This window comes from Panthera tigris, chromosome A1 (genome assembly GCF_018350195.1).
Source record: "Panthera tigris isolate Pti1 chromosome A1, P.tigris_Pti1_mat1.1, whole genome shotgun sequence".
In the NCBI taxonomy this organism is placed as follows: Eukaryota; Metazoa; Chordata; class Mammalia; order Carnivora; family Felidae; genus Panthera; species Panthera tigris.
Window position 1 is genome coordinate 47,053,324 of NC_056660.1, and position 27,662 is coordinate 47,080,985.

Below are 27,662 nucleotides of genomic sequence, written 5' to 3' on the forward strand. Positions count from 1 at the left end.
GCCCTATGCTGCACATGCACGCAACGTGCATGCACGCACATGCGCACACAAGATAAATATATTTCAGAAATATGTGTACCACAAAGGACTGGAATTGTTAGAACACACAAAAAAAGAAAAAAATCTCATCCACTGTAACAACCAAAAATATATAATTACTTGGAATAATTTTAATAGTACAGAGGCTATTATCAAGAAAAGCATTCAACTTCACTAATACATAAGAAGAAACCCCATGTTCCTGGAAGGCGATATTCAATATTACATATTTTTTTATTTCTATCAAGTAATATTACTTGCTGGCATGCTCTTTTTTAACTGAACAAAGTAATTATGTAATATAACTAGAAGGAAAAAAACAAAGTAATCAATTTTTGAAGAGATTGATAAAAAGAAATAATGAGAAGAAATACGTATCACATTTTAAAATGCATTCTGAGGCAAGAACAGTTAAAACCCACAAAAAAAAAGTTCATAAGTGGTATCAAATACAAAGCTCAAGACCCATAATCACATGAATTTAAGAATATATTCGTTGTAAAGCTTATTTTGCAAATTACGGGGAAAGGTGGATTGGATAACAAACAGTGCTGTGATAATCATTTGAGTATTTCGAGAAAATAATTACTTCCATATTTCACACTGCATATCAGAATAAAACTCAGATGGATCCTATGTAAATGTAAATACAGAACTATAAAGCTATTAAAAGTAAATACAGATGAAATTTTAGATTATGTCTGTCTGGAGATTAATCTGTTGATCTGTTGATTAAAAGTAGGGGAAGAAACCATTTAGGAAAAATAAATGAAGACTGAAAAATAATACTTGTGTTATGTAGGAGAAAGGGCTTGTGTCCTTACTTTTGAAAGGTCTCTTACCAAGAGAACATACCTTCTTCCTCTTCTAGAGACTAGGTAGAAGGATTGTACTCTTTCCAAGAAAACACATGAAAATTGTTGAGAAATAGATGAAAACATGTATTTTCCCTAATAATGAAAGAAATATAAATTTAAACTTTTTTCTACCTTTACATAGGTCTCTTTGTTGTTTTCAAACTGCTGGCAAGAGTACCCTTAAAAGGGGAATCTCATGCGCTTAGAAAATGGAACCTCTCTTGGGGAGGATAGTATGGTAACCTGTGTTAACGTCCTTAAAAAATTGATCCAGTAATTTTATTTTGTTTATTTATTTTTTTAACGTTTATTTATTTTTGAGACAGAGAGAGAGAAACAGAGCATGAACGGGGGAGGGTCAGAGAGAGGGAGACACAGAATCTGAAACAGGCTCCAGGCTCTGAGCTGTCAGCACAGAGCCCGACATGGGGCTGGAACTCACGGACCGCGAAATCATGACCTGAGCTGAAGTTGGCCGCTTAACTGACTGAGCCACCCAGGCGCCCCTGATCCAGTAATTTTAAAGGAATTTTACCTGAGGAAATAAGAGGGTTATATTAATGGCATACTCACAGCACTAAATATTACAGTAAAAATTGGAAGTTATTTATTCAAATAATAAACAATTTACAGTTAGTAGATTTTAAACTCTATATTTTGCTATATTCATGTATTATATGGTTACATGTAATAATATTCCTGAATATTTTAGATTTGTGGAAAATGCTCATTTAAAAATTTAAATGAAATAGGTATAATAATGTCATTAACATGATTAATTAGCTAATGATGTAAGTTTTCATTACAATAATGTCTCAGAGATTACATTTCTGGAAAGTATTCTGACAAGTAAAACTAAGATTAACAAGATAAAGGGTCCCAAAGAAAATAAAGCCTTAGAAAAAATATAAAAATGATATTAAATACATATATATATGTAAAGAAACAAATTATAGATAGTGTTTATTGTTTACTTCTAAAGCAAACCAGTGTTCAGCATTTAGTACTTTTTCAAATATATTATTCAGGAACCTACTGCAGTCATAATCTGCAACAGCAGATTCTCCCACACATTTTCAATTAGACTGAATTAGATCAGCTCTGATTTGGAATTCATCTTTTGCAAGTTATTGTTAAAATTTCATACCTAGCAAAATGCCTTTTTTTTTTTTTTTTTTTCCCCAGATTGGATGACTGCTTAAGGATGTGTCTTGGGGCAGGTGGAAGGGAATGAGAGGTATATATAGGAAGAGAGGGAAGCAGTTCTCTCTCTCTCTACTTCTGAAACAAGCATTTCACTAAACAATACAACACACAGTGCTGATGTTTACTAAACCATTCTGTTGTTTTTTTTTTTTTTAACCATTCTGTTTTATTATTTTTAGCTGGTTGCAATCTGAATTGATTTCATGACCTCTTAAAGGTTACAACTTGCAATATGAAAGCCAGTCTCCCATAGACCTCTACCCACTGGGTTGGTGAATGCAGCTGACTAGCAGTTGTTGTTTTTTGTGTGTAAGGGTTATGGAGAAACACCTCTGTAAAAAATACTGTTTTGTTTTGTTTTTTAAGTTTATATATCTATTTAGAGAGAGAGAGAGAGAGAGAGAGAGAGAGAGAATCCCAAGCAGGATCCACACTGTCAGCACAGAGCCCAACACAGGGCCTTATCTCACAAACCGTGAGATCATGACCTAATCCACAGTCAGGAGTCAGACACTTAACCAACTGAGCCACCCAGATGCCCCCAAAAATATTATGTTTCTAAAAACTATTGATAAAACTGAGGCATTAGGGGTATTTCTTACATTTCCTCCTCTGTTAAACCTAGGAGTCTTGAGAGGATAGAGATTATTCATTTATCATTGTGTCACCTATACCTAACACAGTGCTTTGCTCATGGTGGATGTTCAATAAATAATGAGTGAATGAATGGTTTGATGAATGTTAGTACAGCACTGTTGTTAGAATCCATTTTTCTGAAGTACCGGAAGGTATTTCTAAGACCATTCTTATTTATAATGAATTTGGGGGAGAAATAATCTTATAAAGGATAAAGATTATTTTATTTATGCACTTTTCTATGGCTTTTACCCAATATTCTCATTGATTTATAACTTGGCGACTATTTATTTTACTTTAATTATCAGTTGGCAAAGGCTGCCAAAACACTGGCTTTATATTTTTATCTCTTTTTATTTATTTATTTTTTTAATGTTTATTTATTTTTGAGAGAGAGACAGAGCACGAGCAGGGGAGGGGCAGAGAGAGAGGGAGACACAGAATCCAGAGTTGGCTCCAGGCTGTGAGCTGTCAGCACAGAGCCCAACGCAGGGCTCGAACTCACGAACTGTGAGATCATGACCTGAGCCGAAGTCGGACGCTTAACCGACTGAGCCACCCAGGTGCCCCTTTAATGTCTTTTAAAGCAGTCATTGACCTACAGTTTTGTATTATCATTAATTTTACATATAATTTTATATAATTCTGTATTATTCGATTATTTAAAGTAAAGAAATAGCCACTGTGAAAGCTTAGTATATAATGGATTTCTAAAAGCAGCTGATCTGTTTTGTGCATTCGTGGTCAAACTCAAATGTTCATATATTGGTTTTTCCTAAAGAATCTTTAATATAATAGCCTTCCATAGGTCCAGTAATCAAGCTTTTTTTTTTTTTTTTTTTTTGGCTTTTCAGAAACAATAATAAGTTTGTTTATAGAAACCACTCAGGCAAATCCATAGTAAAAGAGAATTCTCCACCATGGAGTCCAGAGGTGTTGGATATTTCTGGGGATCTCTCCTCTGTTATGAAGACAGAATTTTAAATTACATCTCTCAATTTAATAGTATTTTTTAAATCTTAAAATAATACTTTACGAAATATCCCATCTTCCACATTTTGATTATCTCCTGCAATATCCATTTCTGCAGTTTTGCCTTCTGTGGTTTTTGTTGAAGGAGTTGGAATACAAACAAATAGTATCAGCTGTCCTGTGAGAATAGTCATTTAACAACGTCATTACCGATACTCTCTTTTGACTGTGTAATTAGTGTCATCAGCCACCAAAGTCTTAATGAATTACATCTCAGTATAATAAATTCTATGAAAGCTCCAGATTATTTCACTGTCTAATAATTTAGTTATAACAAATTAATAAGTCTCTAGAAAACATATTCCCAAGTGACAAGAATGAAGAAGAAATAATACTAAAAGATGAATTTTCTTCTGTTGATCCAATCAGGGACACTAAAAATCATCCTGTAATTATCATCATTATTCCCATGTTATTCTTTCTTTATCCCCCCAAAGGAATAAGTTTGGAGGGTGGGAGATAATGTTTAAGTTATTTGAGTGGGAAATTTTGATGAAAATAATTGAAGGAAAATAAGATAGAATAGATTAAGGAAAATTAAATTGTAACTTCTGCTTGTTAAAACTGTAACTAAATCTTTATCTTCTCCTTTTTCCACATCAAAGAAAGCACACAATCATGTACATTTGTTGAGATGAACTTTGTGTCATTAAAGGAAATAGGTTGTGTTAAAAATTGTTTAATTATAGATAATTCAGAGTAATTAGGCCAGCGGATCTTTATTTCTATGAACCATTTAATACAAAGTTCTCATAATTCTTATAGCAGTAATGATATTTTTCAAACTTACTGTGTTCTAGGCATTCTGCTAAGCACTGTGAATTTATTATCTTATCTAAATTTTTTTTTTTTCAACATTTATTTATTTTTGGGACAGAGAGAGACAGAGCATGAACGGGGGAGGGGCAGAGAGAGAGGGAGACACAGAATCGGAAACAGGCTCCAGGCTCTGAGCCATCAGCCCAGAGCCTGACGCGGGGCTCGAACTCACGGAGTGCGAGAACGTGACCTGGCTGAAGTCGGACGCCCAACCGACTGCGCCACCCAGGCGCCCCTATTATCTTATCTAATCCTTCCAACAATGTTTTGAGGGAGGCCTAGAAAGAATAATTAATTAAGTGCCTAAGATCCGAAACTAGTGAAGTGTCAAAGCCAGCATTGAAACCCAAATCTTTCTGGCTACAACCCATATTCTTAACCATAATTTTCTGTTGCTTTTAAGGAAATACTACATTACTTATGCTGTATTGGAAAGCAAGTGTAATACCACTCCATAATTTAATCTTAGCTAGTTAGTAAACTTTCTAAATAATTGGAATTTAAGCATTAAAACATTTCCTTTGTCATTAGAAATGTCTCTTTTTAAGTGAATTCATTATCAACATAGTGATTCTTTCAACAAATCACCATTAAAGAATGTAGAATTTTTTTGTTCTTACACAAAATAACTCCAATTTCCATGCCTTTTAAAATCTTTTTTAATAACTGTTTAAGTCCTTCCTTTCTATATAAAGGCATTTTCTGATACTGCCCCAGGTGGCACTTCATATGTCTCATCTCGGTTTGTTGCTTTGAATTTATGATTGTTCAAGAAGCCAGAAATCTTATTACAACCTTGGTAAGCATAGATGAAGTAAGCTCTGATGGAAAACTGAAGGGTGAGTGTATCGTTTTCACACCCAGTTTTGTAAGCTGAAAGCCTTTCTCCGTTGCTGCAGTTGCCAAATAAATGACCTCCAGGTAAGAATAGCATCTGTTGCGTTTTTTAGTTCTAACAAGCAAATGCTATTCTTATTCCTGTAACTATTTCTAAGTTTTAAATTTGTTGTTTATTCAGTTCATGCAGTAAAGTGGTTCGTAATTTTCAGTTACAAACAACTGAGTTATGTACCTTAGAAATAAATGTGGCTTCCTCAGTCATCTCAGTTGAGCTACTTTCTCCTCATATTTAAATCATTAGAGAAAAAAATTCAAAAGGCATTTTTGTGTCAACATTTTTGTCTTAACTGTTAATCTTTTTAATTCTGCCTTTGCAATTTTTTTCTTCCACTATTAGGTTTTAACTAAAGAATTTTATAGTCTCCAAGGCTCTTCTGAAAAACGCATTACTGAACTTCAAGCACGGAACTCTGAGTATCAGGCAAGGCTCGACATTTATGAGAGATTGGAAAAAGAGCTTGATGAAATAATAATGCAAACTGCAGAAAGTAAGTCGCCCACCACCTCACACACACAGCTTTTTTTCTGGCAGCACAAGGAACCTGGTATTGTTTCTAAAAACACTAATATATTTCTTTAAAATCCAATTGGTAACTTTTGGAAAATATGTATTTTATATTTTAATAATTAGTTGATGTCAATTTCATTAGTTGGCATTTAAAAAATAGGTTGACTATATGGGTGGCTCAGTCAGTGTCTGACTTCGGCTTAGGTCATGATCTTGCAGTTCCTGGGTTGAGCCCCATGTCGGGCTCTGTGCTGACAGCTCAGAGCCTGGATCCTGCTTCAGATTCTGTGTTTCATGTTCTGGCATTCTCTCTCTCTCTCTCTCTCTCTCTCCCTCTCTCTCAAAAATAAACATTAAAAAACCATTTTTTTTAAATAGGTTAACTACAGTAGATTTTATCTTTTCATTTATTTAGTTCCCTCATTGAACAATTAAATGTTTACATGTGCCAGGATATGGGTCCATGGAGTTCATGTGATAATTCTTGCTAGTCTAGATCCCTGGAAGAAACAAGCATATTAAAGATAATTAAAGTAGTGAGATATGTGCTGTTAGCAAGAAATAGTCATTTTGCAGTGGAAATACAGGAGCGGTCATAAGTTAATTCTACCTTTAAGGTGAGGAGTACGATACCTAAGAGGGGAGATGACTGACACTTTAAGTCTTGAAAAATAGAAATGTATTGAATGTACCGTGTTGTAATCCTTGACCTTTAATTTCTATGTGTTTCCTCTTGTTATGCTAGCTTCCTTTGTTATCCTGGACTTTAAGGAAATATTTTATTTTATTTTATTTTTTATTTTTATTTTTTTAAGTAGGCTTCCATGCCCAACATGGGGCTCGATTGAGGTCGTGACCCCAAGATCAAGAGTTGCATGCTCTACTGACTAAGCCAGCCAGTTTAAGGGAATATTTTAAATTAACCTTTCACTACTGACTGAGATATTTGCTACAGCACATTATTTTTGTTCAAAAGTCAGAAATGTCAGGGGCATTCTTATAAAAGTAGACTTAAACTTCAATTGAAGCTGAGGTTGAATTTGAATCTGTTTCGGGCACATTTTCTTGTAAAGGCTATGTTTGTTATATTTGTAGGCCAATTTAAGGAAAACTTAACTTTGGGGCGGCTGGGTGGCTCAGTTGGTTGGGCATCCAACTTCGACTCAATTCATGATCTCACCTTTCATGGGTTCGAGCCCTACGTTGAGCTCTGTGCTGACAGCTCAGAGCCCGGAGCCTGCTTCAGAATCTGTGTCTCCCTCTCCCTATGCCCCTCCGCCACTCACACTCTGTCTCTCTTTCTCAAAAATAAGTAAACATTTTTTTTTTTAATTTAAAAATAAAAAAGGAAAACATTTCATTCCTATCATTATCTTTTTTCCACTTTTAGGGTCAGTATCTGATAACTGCAACAGTTTTCAAATTTGTCCTCAGTTTCTTTGCTGGAGTCAGAGTAATCTTTAGAAAATAGATTTGATTGTAGCATACCCCTGCTTTAATACCTCTGTGTCATCATCTTTAGACAGCATAAAGTCATATTCCTTAGCATGACTTTATTTATACACTCTCCTTTATAGTTTATGCCTTTCCATTTCCTGTCATTGCATATTATTTGAAGTTTCCATATACTCGTATCTTCATAACTTTGCATATGTCCCTCTGTCTAAACAAATCAGGAGTAGAGCAGAACTTCCTCAGTCTGATAAAGGATATCTACAAAAAAATCTACAGCTAATATCATACCTAATGATGAAATATTAAATGCCTTCCTGTTAAGGGATAGTACAAGGCAGGATTTCTATTTTTATAACTTACATTAAACATTGTAATGCCATTTAAAATATTTTTTATATTCCATTTATATGGAAATTCAGGGGCCTTTTAAAAGGCCCACTTTTAATAATAACAGTACACACCTACTGGAATGACTGAAATTAGAAGACTGGCTATAACAATGTTAGTGAGAATATAGAACAACTGCAATTTGTTATAAAACCAAACAACCTATCCAGTAATCCAGCAATCCTATGTTGATATATTTTGCCCTAGAGAAAAGACAGCATATGCACACAAAAGGACTTATACTAGGATATTCACAGGAGCTATATTCATAATCATTAAAAACTGGCAACAGGCCTAGCAACTATCACAGGAAAATGGCTAAACAAACCATCACACATTTTATACTGTGGAATACTACTCCGCAATAAAAACAAACTACTGATTCCTCAACAACATGGATGATTCTGAAAAACTTTATGTTTAGTCTAAGAAACCTTTTATGACTAAATTTATATAAAATTCTAGAAGAGGGAAAACTATAGTGGGGAAAAAAAGTAGAACAATGTTTGCCTCTAAGGATGGTTGTCACCAAAAATTAACTGGGAAGAAAGATATTAGGGAACTTTCCAGGTTGTTGGAATGTTCTGTATCTTAATAGGGCTTGTGTTACACATGTGTGTATATTTCTCAGAACTCATTGAATGGTAGAATTAAGATTTGTACCTCTTACCATATGTAAATTTAATTTTTTTTTACCATATGTAAATTTAATTTTTTTTACCATATGTAAATTTTTTTTTTTTTTTAACTATAAATATTGAACTGTAGTTGATAATATACGTGTTGAATTGTTGAGATGAGGGGCAGATATCTGCAGCTTATTTGGAAATATATCAGGGGCACCTGGGTGGCTCAGTTAAGCGGCTGACTTCACCTCAGGTTCATGAGTTTGAGCCCCATGTCAGGCTCACTGCTGTCAGCACAAAGCCCTCTTCGGATCCTCTGTCCCCCTCTCTCCCCCCGCCACCCACTCTCTCTCAGAAAAATAAACATTAAAAATTTTTTTTTAAAAACACCAAAAAAGTAAGATAGATTCATGGGTGTATACAGTGATGGACAGGCATGTGATAAACTCCATACAATGCAACATTTAATTTAGAATCCAGATGTTGAGTATATGGGTGAATGCTATAGACATCTTTCATCTCTTCCACATGTGCAAATATTTTCTTAGTAAAATCTTTAGAAAAAATACAAAAATAGAGGCACCTGGGTGACTCAGTCAGTTAAGCATCTCACTTTGACTCAGGTCATGATCTCACGGTTTGTGAGTTCGAGCCCCGCATTGGGTTCTGTGCTGACAGCTCAGAGCCTGAGCCTGCTTTGAATTCTTTGTCTCCCTCTCTCTAACCCTACCCCCTACCCTCTCAATAATAAATAAACATTAAAAAAAATTTTTTTAATACAAAAATAAAATTTTGCTATGCTATCGTATAAACCATCTTCAAATCATCTTAGAATAAAATAGATTTACTTATACTTGGAAGATCAAGAAAGTAAGTTCATGTCTATATGTTCACAATGGAAATTAGAATTAGAATATTCCTTGTTTCTTTTTTAAGTTTATTTATTTACTTAGAGAGCGTATGTGCTCTGTCACGGGAAGAGGAGCAGAGAGAATCCATGCTGACAGTGCAGAGCGTGTCCCAAGGCTTGAACTCACAAACTGGGAGTTCATGACCTGAGTCGAAATCAGGAGTCAGACACTTAACTGACTGCGCCACCCTGATGCCCCAGAAATTAAAATGTTCCTATCCTTATTTAAAGAATACTTGTTAATGAAAACTTCAAAGGTACAGTACAAAACATTCTTTTTTAGTACTACAGTGGGTATGATTTTCAAAGGGTCACCATCTAATACAGAAAATTTCACCTGATAGGAAGAGGGTTAGACTTCATCTGTTAAGATGTCACCATGTCAAATGACATAACCTATTCACACTTGAATTGCCTTTTATAATTAAGTATATTATTTGGATTTTTGAGGGGTTTAGTTTTCAAAGACCTCATCCATTTGTTAAAAATAGTATTGACTAGAAACTAAATAAATTCAAATATAAAAAGAAAACCAGATTTCTAGTTGTCAGATTCTAGAACCTGCTGTCCATTTCATCTTACTTGTAACCTCTGCTAGGCATTTGTCACATTTCTCAAGACTCTTCTCTTGCCTCTTGAATCAGATTGTTTCTTCTCCATTGCTTTTATTGTCTCTTCTTCTAGCTAACTCTACCGAATACTTCACAAGGGTTTTCCCATTATCCTCTTCAATTTTTACTTAACTTACCTACTCTCTGGATAATCCTAGCCCTTTCCACAATTCCATTTATTGTCTGTAGGCTAATGTTCCATAGATCTGTAAAGAGTTCCTAGAGTCATTAAAAATTTAACATTTCTCGGGGCACCTGGGTGGCTCAGTCAGTTGAGCGTCCGACTTCGGCTCAGGTCATGATCTCACGGTCCGTGAGTTCGAGCCCCGCATTGGGCTCTGTGCTGACAGCTCAGAGCCTGGAGCCTGTTTCGGATTCTGTGTCTCCCTCTCTCTCTGACCCTCCCCCCTTCATACTCTGTCTCTCTCTGTCTCAAAAATAAATAAACATTTAAAAAAAATTTTTTTTAAAATTTAACATTTCTCACATTTATTTTTTCTTCTCTAAAACTTACTAATTTTATTGTATTCTTGATCTGTTAGTAAGGTTAAAGTCTGATTACCATCCAGCTTTTGTCAACCTCCATGTCTCCCTCATTCTCTCTAGTGCCTCCTCTCACCTCCACACCTATTCAGTTGTCTAGCATCTAACTTTTTTTATTCATCCTCTCTTGCTTTTCTGGACTGTTCTTCAACTGGATTATTACCATAACTTGTGAGGAGTTCTCTGTGCTACAATAGGCCATCCTTTTCCCCATTGTTAGAATTTTTTTCTGCAATATCAGCATCAGCAACAAAGATCTTTTGGTCATGTTACCTTTCTGAATTAGTCTCTGTTAGTTTCTTGTTGACTGTGGAATAAAAATCCAAACTCCTTAGCCTAGCAAATAAAATTTCATTCCATTCACAATTGGAACTAAGCCTATCTTTCTACTACCATTGTTCTCTAAGTGAACTCCAACCACTTACCTCATAATTACTAAAATGTCACACCTCTGTGCCTTTACACATGCACAGGCCCTCCTGTGCCTTCTCTATGAACGTTTGTCTCCCCACAGCCTCCTGATGCTTCTAGCTTGAGAAAAATGGTGGCACTCAGATATAGATGTTCGGTGCTCTGTACTTCTAAGACACATTCATATCTCCTTAGTACCATCTACCATTGTTTCTATAATTAAATCACCAATAGAATAGTTATCCTATGAGTTACTAATCCATTAGGTATTAAACTCAAATTTCAGATGTCCATTGATTTCTAACTGATGGGTTTTTGAGATATTAACTGAATTTACCCTCTTCCTTCTGAATTTTGAGACAAGAGTCAGGTAGGTGTCTAAATAACAGCACTAATAGAGCTATTTTGCCATTCTGATAGAGCTGAATTGGAGAACTCATCTTGGACCTATGATAGCTGGTAACACTATTGGCAATGACCTATATCATCTCTTGCTTCTACATTTACCTGACAACTAATAACTCTATTTCTGAAAACTGACCCTGGTTTACCATGAAAACTAGGGATAAAATTGAAGGACAACAAGAAAAATCTTATTAAAATTCTTACTATACTGTAAAAGGATCAGTCAGCAAATATATGCATATTACAGTAATGGGCCTCCAAATAGCTTCACTTAGTAGTGTAAAATATGTGGCTTTGTTTTAAGTCTGAAACTGAGAGGTTTCTCTTTTTAATGTTAAAATATGATTGTTAAAAAATGTTATAAAAATTGTTAAATGTCATTGACTGCTTTTATATGAGCTAGTAAACCTTTAGTTTTTATGAACTTTAAGTATTTTTTAATCCCAGTTTACAGTAAAATTGCCATTGCATTTAAACTTTTTAACCATAATGTTAACCTGTCAGTTAAAATTCCTTCTGAAAAAGAGTGATGTGACAATGGCAGAATTTAAAAGTAAATGGTTTTGCTGTATTTTTTTGTAATAAAAAAAAAAGGCTATCAATACATTCTCAGGACTGCACATTTTCTTCACAGAGTAGCCTACTTAAATACACAATTTCATTATTACAAGTTAAAATTAACTTGTTCTGATAAAATAGTGAACATCTTTCCTAATTAAAAGTAGTCATTTCTTAGGGCTCTTGGGTGACTCGGTTAAGCATCTAACTTCAACTCATGTCATGATCTCGCATGGTTCATGGGTTTGAGCCCTGTGTCGGGCTCTGTGCTGACAGCTCAGGGCCTGGAGCCTGCTTCACATTCTGTGTCTCCCTGTCTCTCTCTGCCTGTCCCCCACTTATGCTCTGTCTGTCTCTCTCTCTCTCTCAAATATAAGTAAATATTTTAAAAAATAGTCATGTATTTTATCAAGAAGAGAAATAATGAAATTGATGTTATTGTTACTTATTTATAATTACAAAACATACTTTCCATGCAAAAATCCTAGAATCACTCAGACTATCACAGCATCTGTATTATTATGCTTTATTTAAAAAAAAAATTTTTTTAAGTTTATTTATTTAGTTTTAAGCAAGAGAGCAAGCGGGGTAGAGACAGAGAGAGAGGGGAGAGAATCCCAAGCAGGCTCTCCACCATTAACACAGAGGCCTATGCAGGGCTCAAACTTACAAACCGTGAGATCGTGACCTGAGCCAAAACCAAGAGTTAGAGGCTTAACCGACTAAGCCACCCAGGCGCCCCTTAAATTATTATGCTTTATAACAAGAAAATTTAACATGTCCTATGATGCAAGCCATTACACCTTTTAAAAATAAATGGAACAAATTTAAGCAACCATATACTTTAAGAAATATGCTCTACTTACAAATGGACTGTTTGAGATTGTGCATTAGCCCTTTTTAATGTTCTTATGCTCCCTGATTCATTGGTATGACCTCTTTTATTTTCACTTTTGCTGTGCTTTTTAAGAAAAAAACCCACTTATTTTACATCATACACTTTAATATTTTTCAGTTGAAAATGAAGATGAAGCTGAAAGGGTTCTTTTTTCCTATGGCTATGGTGCTAATGTTCCCACAACAGCCAAAAGACGACTAAAGCAAAGGTAAAATCAATATATATTTGTTTTACTTATCTACTCAAGCTAAATGTAATTACATTATGCTTTTTGATAATGTGCAAAGTAAAGTTACTTTATTCTTAGTATGCATAAATATTAAATTGCTCACAAAATAAAGCACAGTAAGTTATAATCCTTCATTTCATGTATTTTTAAGTGAGTTTAATGATCAATAAACTACAAGTGTACATTAGTATTTTCCTAGAATTAGATTCAGTGATAATGACACCATTGTGATTTTATTTTCACATTAATTTCAAGTGTGCTACAAATGCATTTGTACCAACAGTTTTCAGATTAAAATTAAATAGGCTTCCTTTTTCTCTTGTTTTTTATTCACCTGTGTACATTCCTTGATATATACTTGAGAAAGAGAAAGAGGGACACAGAGAGAGAGATGAGATAGCACATTATATTATGATTAAAAGTAGGGGCATTAGGTAGGACACTTGTTGGGATGAGCACTGGGTGTTATATAGGGGATGAATCACCGGAATCTACTCCTGAAATCATCATAGCACTATATGCTAACTTGGATGTAAATTAAAAAAGAAAGAAAGAAAGTATAAAAGACTTTGTGAAGACCAAGAAAATTTGGGGAAGATCCTAGTGATTTTGTGAGATTCTGTTTAAAGTATACTATGGGGCACCTGGGTGGCTCAGTCGGTTAAGTGTCCAACTTTGGCTCAGGTCATGATCTCACGGTCCGTGAATTCAAGCCCCGCATCAGGCTCTGTGCTGACAGCTAAGAGCCTGGAGCCTGCTTCAGATCTGTGTCTCCCTCTCTCTGACCCTCCCCTGCTCACACTCTATCTCTGTCTCTCAAAAATAAATAAATGTTAAAAAAAAAATTTTAAGTACACTGAGAGAGAAATTGTACCTATATTAATCAGTTTTCCAGTTGACCTAGCTAAATTTTTTTTTATCTAACTTCTTTCTCTCACTTTAACTCATCCTCCTATGCAAAAACATCTGACTGTCCCATATGCTACCGTGTCACATCTAAATATTACTGCCAGACTTCCAGGCCCTTCCACATGCCCCCACCTCTCCAACCTTCCTTGCCTCTCTACCTAAAATCAGGGTAGTCTATCTCTATGCCTATAAACATCTATTTGCTCCATACCACATAATAGAGCATTTATCTTATCTCATTAGCTCTTGTTTCCCACATTTCCCCAGCCAAATGGAAGGTTCCTGAAGGTCAGCAATGATATCTTTTGTTTATTCTCTGTCTCTACCTAGCATGGTATAAGATACCTAGTAGAATTGTCTGTTCATCTGAGTATTTAAGGATTCAAATCTGCTTGTTTATCTTTTTTTTTCAATGTTTTTATTTTTTTTTAAAGAGAAAGAGAGTGCACACACGCAGGGGAGGGGCAGAGAGAGAGAGAGAGAGAGAGAGAGGGACAGAGGATCAGAAGTAGGCTGACAGCAAAAAGCCCAATACAGGGCTCAAACCCACAAACCATGAAATCATGACCTGAGCCAAAGTCAGACACTTAACCAACTGAGCCACCCAGGCACCCCAACTGCTTGTTTATCTTTTATTTTTATTTGAGTTGATTTAAGTGTTTAGAGACCTTACACATTATGTAAGAAAAACAATTCATCTGAACTCTAATAGTTTTGTAGAAACTTTGAAGTGATGGCTAAGAGAATAAAATGTCTTTAACGCTATGATGTAAGATATAGGCCATTTTATAACAAAACAAATGGGTGCTTTGAATGTATGTCTCTTACTGGTTAAACTAAATATCTGGAAGAATTTTAGACCAAGGATAGATGACTGTCAAGTATTATTTTATAGTTGGAATGGTTAATTCTGTCTGGTGAAGGTGCAAGTATTTCTAAATTATGTATTATTTGAAAAATGAGCTGTAGTCCCATCCCATTCCCCTTCTCTGCTCAGTCCCTCATGAGTCATTAAGGATGACCTAGGCTATTTTGTAATTTTCCCCGTATAACTGTTTTTGAGCATTATATTGCCTAGGGGGGAATAGAAATACACTTTTGTGGGGAAGAGACTTCTTGGTCAGTGGTAAATGCTTGGTATATACTAAAAATTGAAATTTGAAGGAAAAAGTCTATTCTCTTCTTTTTTAGCATATGAATCCTTCCAAAGAATCTTTGTCACAAGGAAAAAAGAATTTTGCTGTTGTAAGCTTTTTTATTTAGCCCTAAATGCTGAGTTCCTCTAAAATTGAAAGCAATTATTGCTGTTACCTTACTTTTTTTTAAAGAATTTCCAAAAACAGATGTTGATTCCTTAATAATTAGAGTGGAGATTCAAAGAACCACAACTGATTCATATTCTGAATAATTTTAACTATCCAAATATTTCTGAAGATTTTATCACTGAGCTATCTGTGTGCCTTGAACAAGTGCCTAATGGGCATACTATTAATATCTCCTACCAGCTGGTGCCAGGCATTCGTCTCATGGTGAACCAGAGGGTTATTTTGAGGAAGTGCTTCTCAGGTCATCTAAACTGAGTGAAAGGAAAGTAAGTCTAGATATCCAGAGAGGACGTTTATGTATTCCTTCAACATCTTTTATTGAGTACCTACTATATGTGTAAAAATGAGCAGTGGCAAAGAGGATCCCTCTTTTAGGGTCTGACACATATCCAAAGTTTGCAAAGTCTGTATTTCACTTTCAGTAGCTATTTGTAAAGAAGTCAATGGCTTCATTCTCTGTTTAACTGATTTAAGATGAAAGCAATGTAACCTTTGAGAGAGTCTATATTTAATTCTTCACATTTAAAATTAAAGCAATAGAAACTGAAGGTGCATTATAAAACAACTCAATCAGAACGGCAAATGAAATGTTTGCATAATAAAGTTTTCATTATGCATTAGTCTACGCCAAGATACATGAGAATTTCAAAGGAACTTACTTTTCAACTACTATACACTTAGTATAGTAAGTAAATGGTACACTTAGTACCATTCATACTAAGTTCAATGTGAAATCTCATACATTCAACAGCCAGGTTTAGGTACTTTAGGTTAACGCTTAATTGGAACAGATTTCTGATTATAAAAATATTATGTTTATTTTAGAAAATTGTTAGTAATCCTACCATCCAAAGGTAACCATTCAAAAATGTATAATAGATATACATATGTCTTCTTGCATATTTAGGGTATTAAACATGGGAAGTTAATATTTTTTCTTACAACTCCATCTTGAACGTTTCTCGTATCACTGAATAGTCTTCAAAAAGATAATTTTTAATAGTTATCCAAACCTTTAATTGTTAGGCCTTCTGCTTTGAGTTTCATGTTGTTGTTAATAAATTCAATAGTCACTGAAAATTTTCATTGGTTACCTGTTGCTACTCAAGGTATATTATGAAATTAAAGTGAGAAAATGGATGCAAATTTCACCACACAGTCCCTGGCACACAGTGGGTTATTTAGGAAATGTTAACTGGTTATACCAGTTAATGTTTCTTAGAGTAAATTACACAGTTGATTTTAGAGGAAAAGCTAGTGTTCCAAAAACTTTAGGTACAATTTAAGGTTTTAATTAAAATCATTTTGTTTGAGAATTGTAATGAGACTTTTTAAAATAATTAGTCGAGACACTCCCCTGGACATGAAACCGGTTTTGAGATTTTTTGGTATCTGTCAATCAATTTTAAGACATATACTGTAATGCCAGTTTCCTATAAAAAAGTAGCAAAATTAGCTTTTGTAGTTTGAAAAATAACTCCCAAAAACTGTCTTTTAAGCACATTGTAATTATCAAATAAGCTTACTCACAGGTTGACGTTTCAGTGGAGATATGAACAATAACTAAATATCACATTAAACTCTTTCTGGGACAAAGTTGCAGTAAGTTAAAAGGGCTTATACAATTAAGTAGATTAAAATGAAATGGGCTCTTCTTGACTTGACTAAACTTGAAAATCTGAAGTAATGTTTTTGTTTCGGTCATGATTGTTTTGAAAATAGCAAACAAGATTTTCTGGTTACATGTTTTGGTTATGCTCTTTAACCCGCATCTTAATTGGGGAACTGCCAGGCACTAGCGTGGTCTTAGTGTGCGCTTCTCTGTTTGCTTTGGCAGATCTGAATGAAGAGCTGTTTCTGAAGGTTTTTAAACCTTTCAAACTGCTAGATTTACTGCATACTCCAGACCTTTTGTTTTAGTTTCTGTCTAGTTTTATAAAGTGTTAAGTTGAAATTTTCACAGTACATTGAACCTTATAATAAAGGAAAATATTAAAGCTGAGAAAACTTTTTTTTCCTCTAGCAGACTTTTGTGTAAAATGAAAATGTTTCTCTCTTTCTTCTCATGTGAGAGTATGTGAGTTGTCATTTTTGTCCTTGGGGAAAGTTGTTCTTATTTGGGTTTGTTTTTGGAATAGTCCTTTAAAAAGTTACTGCCATTCTATTCGTGATCAACTTGAGAGTTTAAACCTATAGAAGAACCTAGAGAAAGTGTCATATGACTGTAGATAATCAGCTTGAGACCATTATTTGGTTTTCAATAATTACCAGTAGAGCAGGCAGTATAGGTGCCAACGTGAGGAGTTCTGAAGCTAGAATCATTCTGGTACGTGTGCCCCTTTTTTGGAACCTTTTTTTTTTTTTTTTATGCCATACTAATAGAGATAAATCTCTGACCTAAAATTGAAAAAGATCAAGGAGCCAAATGCTATTTCAGGCAAGTAACTAATTAGCAAGTAACTAAATAAATACAGATATTTATTTAGAGTTTTGGTGATACTAAGAAAACCATACCAAGATTGAAGGAATTGAGGCAGAACATCAATCCTCCATTGTGCTTTGACATCTCATACACAGATGAAGATCTACCTTGTCCGTATCGGCTGGGCTCTACTACTATGAAATTACGTAATAATCGGAAGTGCTACTTCCATTGACAGATCTAAGAGAATAAGTTTTATTTGGAGTCAAGAAGTGATGAGGGAGCTGAAAGATGACCTTGGTGGGGTTATTCCTTGGCGGGAATAATTTTACCAGGTAACAGGTGAAATTTTCATTTAATATTTATTTCTTTTTTATTTTTTTAAATGTTTACTTATTTGTTAGAGAGACAGAGACAGAGTGTGAGCGGGGGAGAGACAGAGATAGAGAAGGAGACACAGAATCTGAAGCAGGCTCCAGGCTCCGAGCTGTCAGCACAGACCCCAACGCAGAGCTCAAACTCACAAACCACGAGATCATGACCTGAGCCGAAGTCGGTCACTTAACCGACTGAGCCACCCAGGCGCCCCATTTCATTTAATACTTAAATACAAAACTATAGTCTTGTAGCATTCATTTTTAGTTGATGTTGAACTTAATCTTGGTACAGGTAGAATTCACAGTCACATGGCAGTTAATATAATTACAAAGAAGTATTGTTAAGTTGTACCTACTTTAGTGTCTCAACAGATAGCCTGTAAAAGCAAAGCTTTCTTGAGTTTAGTACATTCTGTACAAAATAAATAAATAACTAGCCTTTAGCAGGAGTCATTTTTCCCGACTGTATCCATAGTTACTTTTCATAAAGAACTTGGGAAGGACTTGTTTGCATTCTATGTGCATTGTGCTTAAGGAGATATGAACTCAGCCACATAGAGGAGAAATTCTTCATTTGTCTTGCTTTGAATTATAGTTAAAGTGAATTTCTTTCTTCCCACTTCTAACACCCCGGGTTTCTACACAGAATCTACCTGTGACACCCAAAACTAGTGAAAAGATTGAATCAGTTATCAAAAATCTCCCCAACAAATAAGAGTCCTGGACCAGATGGCTTCCCTGGGGAATTCTACCAGACATTGAAAGCAGAGTTAATACCTATCCTTCTCAAGCTGTTCCCAAAAATAGGAACAGAAGGAAAACTTCCAGACTCATTCTATGAAGCCAGCATTACCTTGATTCCCAAACCAGACAGAGACCCCACTAAAAAGGAGAATTATAGACCAATATCCCTGACGAACATGAATGCAAAAATTCTCAACAAGATATGAGCAAATCAAATTCAACAGCATATAAAAAGAATTATTCACCATGATCAAGTGGGATTCGTTCCTGGACTGCAGGGCTGGTTTAATATTTGCAAATCAATTAGTGTGATACATCACATTAATAAAAGGAAGGATAAGAACCATATGATCCTGTCAATTGATGTAGAAAAAGCATTTGACAAAACACAGCATACTTTCTTAATAAAAACCCTCAAGAAAGTCAGGATAGAAGGAACATACTTGAACATCATAAAAGCCATATATGAAAAGCCCACAGCTAGTATCATCCTCGATGGGGAAAAACTGAGAGCTTTCCCCCTGAGATTGGGGACACGACAGGGATGTTCACTGTCACCACTGCTGTTTAACATAGTGATGGAAGTCCTAGCATCAGCAATCAGATGACAAAATGAAATAAAAGGCATCAAATTTGGCAAAGAAGAAGTCAATCTTCCACTTTTTGCAGACTACATGATACTCTACATGGAAAACCCAAAAGGCTGCTAGAACTGATACAGGAATTCTGCAAAATCTCAGGGTACAAAATCAATGTACAGAAGTCAGTTCCATTTTTATACACCAACAATGAAGCAACAGAAAGAGAATTAAAGAAACTGATCCCATTTACAGTTGCACGAAGAACCATAAAATACCTAGGAGTAAACCTAACCAAAGATGTAAAAGATCTGTATGCTGAAAATTATAGAAAGGTTATGAAGGAAATTGAAGAAGACACAAGAAATGGAAAAACACTCCATGCTCATGGATTAGAAGAATAAATATTGTTAAAATGTCAATACTACCCAAAGCAATCTACACATGCAATGCAATCCCAATTAAAATTGCACCAGCATTCTTCTCAAAGCTAGAACAAACAATCCTAAAATTTTAATGGAAACACAAAAGACCCCAAATAGCCAAAGTAATAATTAAGAAGACCAAAGCGCGAGGCATCACAATCCCAGACTTTAGCCTCTACTAAAAGGTGTAATCATCAACACATTATGGTATTGGCATAAAAACGGACACATAGACCAATGGAATAGAATAGAGAACCCAGAATTGGACCCACAAATGAGTGGCTAACTAATCTTTGACAAAACAAGAAAGAGCATCCAGTGGAAAAAAAGACAGTCTCTTTAGCAAATGGTGCTTGGAGAACTGAACAGCAACATGCAGAAGAATGAGACTAGACCACTTTCTTACATCGTACACAAAAATAAACTCAAAATGGATGAAAGACCTAAATGTGAGACAGGAAACCATCAAAAACCTAGAGGAAAAAGCAGGCAACAACCTCTTTAACCTCAGCTACAGCAATTTCTTGCTCAACACATCTCTAAAGGCAAGGGAATTAAAACCAAAAATGAACTATTGGGACCTCATCAAGATTAAAGGCTTCTGCACTGCAAAGGAAACAATCAACAAAACTAAAAGGCAACCAACAGAATGGGAAAAGATATTTGGAAATCACATATCAGATAAAAGGCTAGTATGCAAAATCTATAAAGAACTTACCAAACTCCACACCTGAAAAACAATCCAGTGAAGAAATGGACAGAAGACATGAATAGACACTTTTCCAAAGAAGACATCCAGATGGCCAACAGACACGTGAAAAGATGCTCAACATCACTCATCCTCAGAGAAATACAAATCAAACCCACACTGAGATACCACCTCACACCAGCCAGAGTAGCTAAAATGAACAAATCAGGAAACTACAGATGCTGGCAAGGATGTGGAGAAACGGGAACCCTCTTGCACTGTTGGTGGGAATGCAAACTGGTGCAGCCGCTCTGGAAAACAATGTGGAGACCCTACGACCCAGCAATACCACTACTAGGAATTTACCCAAAGGATACAGGAGTGCTAATGCATCGGGGTACATGTACCCCAATGATTATAGCAGCGCTTTCAACAATAGCCAGATTTTGGAAAGAGCCTAAATGTCCACCAACTGATGAATGGATAAAGAAGATTTGGTTTATATATACAATAGAATAGTACTTGACAATGAGAAAGAATGAAATCATGCCATTTACAGCATCGTAGATGGAACTGGAAGGTATTCTGAGTGAAGTAAGTCAGTCAGAGGATAGATATCATATGTTTTCACTCATATGAGGAACTTGAGAAACTTAACAGAAGACCATTGGGGAAGAGAAGGAGGAAAAAAATAGTACAAACAGAGGGGGAGGGAGGCAAACCACAAGAGACTCTTAAATCCAGAGAACAAACTGAGGGTAGATGGCTGGGGCGGGGGGGGGGGGGGGGGGGGGGGCGGTGCGCAGGTGTGGAGAGGGGAAAATGGGCAATGGACATTGAGGAGGGCATTTGTTGGGATGAGTACTGGGTGTTGTATATAAGCCAATTTGAGGGGTACTTGGGTGGCTCAGTCGGTTAAGAGTCTGACTCAGGTCATGATCTCACGGTTTGTAAGTTCAAGCCCCACATCAGGCTCTGTGCTGAAAGCTCAGAGCCTGGAATCTGCTTCAGATTCTGTGTCTTCCTCTCTCTCTGCCCCTCCCCTGCTCACGCTCTGTCCCTCTCTGTCTCCCAATAATAAATAAACGTTAAAAAAAATTATAAGCCAATTTGACAATAAATTATATTTTAAAAAAAAGAATCTACCTGTGACACTAAATCATTCACTAAAATATGCCACATTTAAAGATGTAGGAGGTTGAAGTATAAAAGAAATGAACTGGCATCTGTAATATTTGCCTTCCCTTATCAACTTTATGTATGTTTTTATTACTAGTTTAATGCTCAGTTGCTGAGCACTAGTCATACTTTAATATTGAAGCTCTGCAACCTAAGAATATGGTTTCTAGCAGTGTGTTCATGTAAACAAAATGCATTTACAGCAAAATTGATTAAGAAGGATTTATTCAGTGCTGCTTTCATTAGTACACACCACAGGGGATAAGACCTTGTCTTCATGTAAGTAGCATCTTTTGGGAAAGAAAAGATTAACACATGTCAAAGAATATTAAGAAACACCCAAAAATGTATAATTTAGAGCTGTATTGTACGCTAGACTATGTCAGTCAGAGGAATAGAGATCAGTGAAGACTAGCATGATCAGAAATGGAGGAAGTAGAACTTGCAAGGAGCCTTTAAGAAAAAGTTGGATCTATGTAAGAATGACAGAAAAAAAAAAAAAAAAGAAAAGAAAAACTTGCATCTGTCAAGCAGTGAAATAGTCTGCCGTCTCCAGACGGGGAACCAACAGACGTATGTATAGTGCAAGGAATATATAAAACATGTTTATGGGACAGTAAGTGGAGTAGACATTGATGGAAAATAAGGTTGGTTCAGTTGACATTACAAAAGGCCTTCATATTTTTATTTTTTTTTAATGTTTTTTAATATTTATTTAAGTTTGAGAGAGAGAGAGAGAGCACTAGTGGGGTAGGGCAGAGAAAGAGGGAGACAGAATCGGAAGCAGGCTCTAGCCTTGGCACTGTCAGCACAGAGCCCGATGTGGATCTCGAACCCACAAACCACAAGATCATGACCTGAGCAATGTACTAGGGCATGAAGAAACAAGGAGGTCTTATAAAGTTCAGTCTTTCAACAGTTTATTACTGAACACCTACTTCCTTTGTACCAAATATTATTCAAGGTATTTTGAATACATTAGAGAACAAAATAAATAAAAATTCTAGTCCTTGGAGAACTTTTCATTGTAGTTCATGAGAACTTAAATTTATACCAATCTTTCGAGAGAAATGTCTGAAAATCCGTAATGCACATGTGTTTTGACACAGTCATTATGCTTTCTGAGGAAATGGCAGTACAAGGTGTGCAAAGATAAACTTATGTAATTATTTAGAATTTTCTATAGCACATAGCACTGCTGTGACTGCTATAATTGGATTGTGTTTTTATTGTTGAGTTATAAGAGTTCTTTATTTTTCTAGATACGAGTCCCTTATCAGATAGGCATTTTGGAATGTTCTCTTCCATTTCATGAGTTATCTTTTCATTTTTTTAATGGTGTCTTTTGAAGCACAAAACTTTTTAATTATGATGCAGTCCACTTTATCTAATTTTTCTTTTGTTGCTTGTGCTTTTGGTGCCATATCTGAGAATCCTTTATCTAAAGTCAGGAAGATTTACTCCTGTGTTGAAGACGTACTCCTATGTTTTCTTCTAAGCATTTATATTTTAGTGTTTACATTTAGGTCTTTGGCATACTTTAAGTTAATTTTTTTATGTCATGTAAGGTAAGGGCTGTGTACTATTTTAAATATGGCTACTAAAAATTTCTAAATTACATGTGGACTTGCATTATGTTTCTATTGGACAAAACTGGCCTAGACCAACAGTCTCCAAACTTTTTGATATGACTCCCTATTGGGGAAAAAAAAATTGAACATTCACCCACCAATATATGTACATGTATTTATCTCTCAATTATATACATGTACTATCCTATGAATAACATGTATGTTAAAATACAAAACTACATAGAAAATTAAAATTTAAAGACACTTAATAGTAAAATAAATATAAATAAAATTTCCCACACTTCAGTGGATTGTTTTGTACGTAATTGCTTTTGGAGACCACCAGTCTAGACTGTGATCTTAACTTTATAATTGATTGGCTCAAATGTTCTTCCTTCTCCACCGTATTGATAGAGAACTCTCTCAAGTGCAGACCTGATCATGTTATGCCTACCCGATTTAATGATAAAATCCAAACTCAGCTTGTCATTTAAGGTCTTTCATATGTCCCTGCCTCTGTCTCTCTAGCTTCAGCCTTCACCATGCGCCATACATTTTATCAATCCACAGCATACCTCCCTGCACATCATCCTTTACCTATGCTTTTCTCTCTACCCAGAATGCTATTTCTCTGCTTCCTCTCCAGATTACTATTAGTCTTCATTCCTCAGTGTGCCCTTTCTTATCATTTAGCACACTATGGTAATTTATTTGTCCGTCTTCCTCAGGAGACTATCAGATCCTCCAGGTAGAAACTGTGTATTCCTGGTACCTATATAAGTTATGGGCTTTTAATAAATTTTTTTTTAATGTTCATGAATATCTTGGTGAATGAGTTAGTAAATACATTTCTTCTAATTCAACCTGCTTTTCTACAGACATTGATATTTATGATCAAGAAAAAAATTCTAATTTTTGAATCATTTTTGTTTCATTGTAAATATGATAATGATCAAAAATTTTATTTCTCGTTTTTTCTGCATGTCCTAGATTTCACAATATTTTTGTTTGTGTTTTTTGTTTTTGTTTTGTTTTGTTTCTGTAACATCCATAATCCATGGGCTAAATGTGTCATTTAGGGCAATCTAAGAACCTTAATACTTAGTACCATTTCTGAAATGTCTGTGAAGAAATGTGTTCTGCTGTCTTTACAGTGACTTAGAAGTAAATGTTTTAAATGTGATCAGTGCATCAATTGGAGACCAGTTATACCACCATGTCTTCTACATTATAAATATTATGTATCATAAGTGATACCAACATTCATAGTAAAAGTCACAGTCATTCTTGTCAGCATCAGTTCTTAGAAAGTTTTTCTCAATAAAATAGTTCTTTTTTTTTTTTTAATATTTATTTACTTGAGAGAGAGAGAGAGTCCTGGGGGCCAAGTGGGCCTAGGGGTTGGAGTAACCTGTGCCCATAGATACACTCCTTAGTTACCGGAGTGGGGCTTTCAAATCCATTTGTTCCTTCCTTGGCTGGAGTCTTTATAGGGGGTGGCAAGGGCTAAATGCAGGGCCACACAATTTCCTTGTGGAATCTTATTTCTTTCCCCAATGGTTCTTTTCTCAGGGGGCCTGTCAAGGGCAGTTCCCCAACAGACAATTCCCCAGGTACTTTTATTAAGGCCAAATTACATAAAAGCAGGAGTACAAGAAGCTTCACTGTCAGTGGGCCTCCCTGCAGTCCTGATCCGTCCACTGCCCGGGCCCTGCCATCAGGCTGGTTGGATAGCTTGGCTTCTGGCAAGAGAGCGTGAGCCGGGGAGAACAGAGAGAGAGAGGGAGAGAGAGAATCCCAAGCAGGCTCCACACTCAGTGCAGAACTCAGTGCGAGGCTCGATCCCACAAACCATGAGATCAAGACCAGAGCCCAAATCAAGAGTCAGCTGCTTAACCGACTGAGCCACCCACGCACCCCTCAATAAAATAGTTCTATATGCTAGTAATCAGAACAGTATAGAACACATTAGGAGCATTTCGAGGCCTCGTAAGATAGCTCCCTTCTATTTAGAGTTGATTTTCCTCAGTCAGAATCCCCAACCAAAATCAGGGCAATTTTTAGTAGAAGGAGGTAGCCCTGGTATTAGGGCTTAGGCACCAGCATGTCAAGAATTTCTCGAATTCACTGTTTTATATCATGTGATATTTTGCACTGATAAATGGTATCACACCATATCTGCGTAAGAGCATTATTCAATTCCCAAACAAACCAAAAAGCACCCAAACCAAATGAGCTACTTGCTGTTATTAAACTTGATGTCTTCGAGTCATTATCGTCTTCAGAATGTTGGTAATGGGTGACCTTTGCATCTGATTATTTTCTCGCATCCTTTTATCTTTCATTGAATGTCATCCGCAACTGTTTTCTGTGTAGTAGCCTTTGATTGTGTTATTATTCTATTCTGAGCATGGCACAAACATGGTCTGTACCTTCAACATCCATTTACTGAGAAATTAACTGTGTACAAAAAGACCCTCATCTTTCTGTGGGAGACTTATTCCTAACATTTATGAAGGATGAGGAAGAAAATGAAAATATGAGTGAAGATAACTCCAAGGATTTTTATTACCTTAGTAAAAAACAGAGTTAATGATATAAAATACTGATGTTTATGTATTAAAGCTGTAAACATAACATAAAATTAGCCTTAAGACTTATTTGTAGAGATCTTATTTTAGGGTCAAATTTGAGAGAACTTGGCATATTTTAGATTGGGAGATACAAAATGGGGTAGCCATAATCCGTAAACACCTGTAAAATCTGTAAAGGAAGAAAATAGATTAGTGGTTCCCTAGGGCTGGCAGGAGGATGGGGAGCAATGCTAACAGGGAAATACTTCTTTTGTAATCAAAATATTCTAAAATTAGGTTATAGTGTTAGTTGTATAACTCTAAACATACTAAAAACCATTGAATTGAACACTTTAAATGGATGGACTTTATAATATGTAAATTACATAGCAATAAAATTATGTGTCAGTAAAGCTGTATTTTATTAAAAAAAAAAAAAAAAAGATTGTCAGGGCACCTGGGTGGCTCAGTCAGTTAGGCATCCAACTTCGGCTCAGGTCATGATCTCATGGTTCGTGAGTTCGAGTCCCGCATCAGCCTCTGTGCTGACAGCTCGGAGCCTGGAGCCTGCTTCAGATTCTGTGTCTCCCTCTCTCTCTGCCCCTCCCCGGCTCACACTCTGTCTCTCTCTCTCTCAAAAATAAATAAATGTTAAAAAAATTTTTTAAGTGATGGTCAAAAAATAAGGACTGTGTATTTTCTGCCTCTAACTTTAGCTGATTAAGACAAAATCTTATGCCAGTTGGAAAGATAGAAATTTAGAAATGAGCATATCTAAACAAACTCCCCAATTTGCTGTATAAACTTTTATCAGAACTCATCTTTTTCATTTGGAATAACAAGGCCTTAGAAATGGATGTATAGGATGATGTTTAGCATTATTTTCAGAATTTTTTGTCTGCATTCCTTTATCCAAGATTAGGAAATATTTAAAAATATAATGGAATTGTTCCTGTTCCACATATAAATAAAATAATTTTCTTTAAAATGAAAATATTTTAGGGGCACCTGGGTGGCTCAATCAGTTGAGCGTCCGACCTTGGCTCAGGTCATGATCTTGGGTTCGTGAGTTTGAGCCCTGTGTCGGGCTCTGTGCTGACAGCTCGGAGCCTGGAGCCTGCTTTTCATTCTGTGTCTCCCTCTCTCTCTGTCCCTCCCCTGCTCATGCTCTGTCTCTCTGTCTCAAAAATTAATGAAAATATTTTATGCCGTGTCATTATATAACATCTTGGCCTCTCAGATTCCACAGCTTTTGCAATTCAGATTAATTCATATAGAATATGAAAATATGATAAATAAGAAATTATTAATTTTTTAGAATCACAGACAGGGTCTTTGGAGCAACATGTCTTCTCAACAGTATTAGCAGTTCTTTAAAGAATTCTACCACTTTTTTTCCCCCTAGTTTTTAGGAGGAATGATTTTATAACTGAACTTTTTTTTTTTTATTGTGTCTTAAAAGTGGAATTGGGGTATTTCATGTTTAATGTGATGTTAAATACTAAAGGTTACACTCTGTACAGTAAGTTGTGATCATGTGATAGTCAGAAGGTGATCTTTTACTACTGAGACATTCCCCATGTTTCATGCATCTGTTTCATCTCTACTTTCAATGGAAACTCTATTCAGTTGTTTTTTGTATTATAAAAGGCATCAGGTTGTGTGAGGGAAACACTGAAGCTTTTCAAAGTGCAGGCTTATTATTTCAACTAATTGCCTGATTTGTTTGTAAATGGGAAATTTTTATAAAAATGGAGAAAGCTGTAAATTGCTGTCTGTGGGCTTTTCAAGCAAGTATAATGTAACTCTACTTTCATAGCAAGGGCTAGAAGCCATTACTG

The 27,662-nt window shown here is 35.6% G+C and overlaps 1 protein-coding gene across 9 annotated transcripts in view; it reads left to right on the forward strand.

Moving 5' to 3' along the window:
- The window catches only part of PIBF1 (progesterone immunomodulatory binding factor 1), a 206,294-nt gene that overhangs the window by 114,290 nt on the left and 64,342 nt on the right, over positions 1-27,662 (forward strand). For all 9 annotated transcript variants that reach the window (XR_006214658.1, XR_006214660.1, XR_006214666.1 and 6 more), the window contains exons 12-13: positions 5,827-5,977; positions 12,919-13,009. Coding sequence is in view for 5 of the 9 variants with exons in the window: in XM_042978114.1 (XP_042834048.1) it covers positions 5,827-5,977; positions 12,919-13,009 (242 nt within the window). In the remaining 4 variants the exon portion in view is untranslated. The remainder of the gene's footprint in view (positions 1-5,826; positions 5,978-12,918; positions 13,010-27,662) is intronic.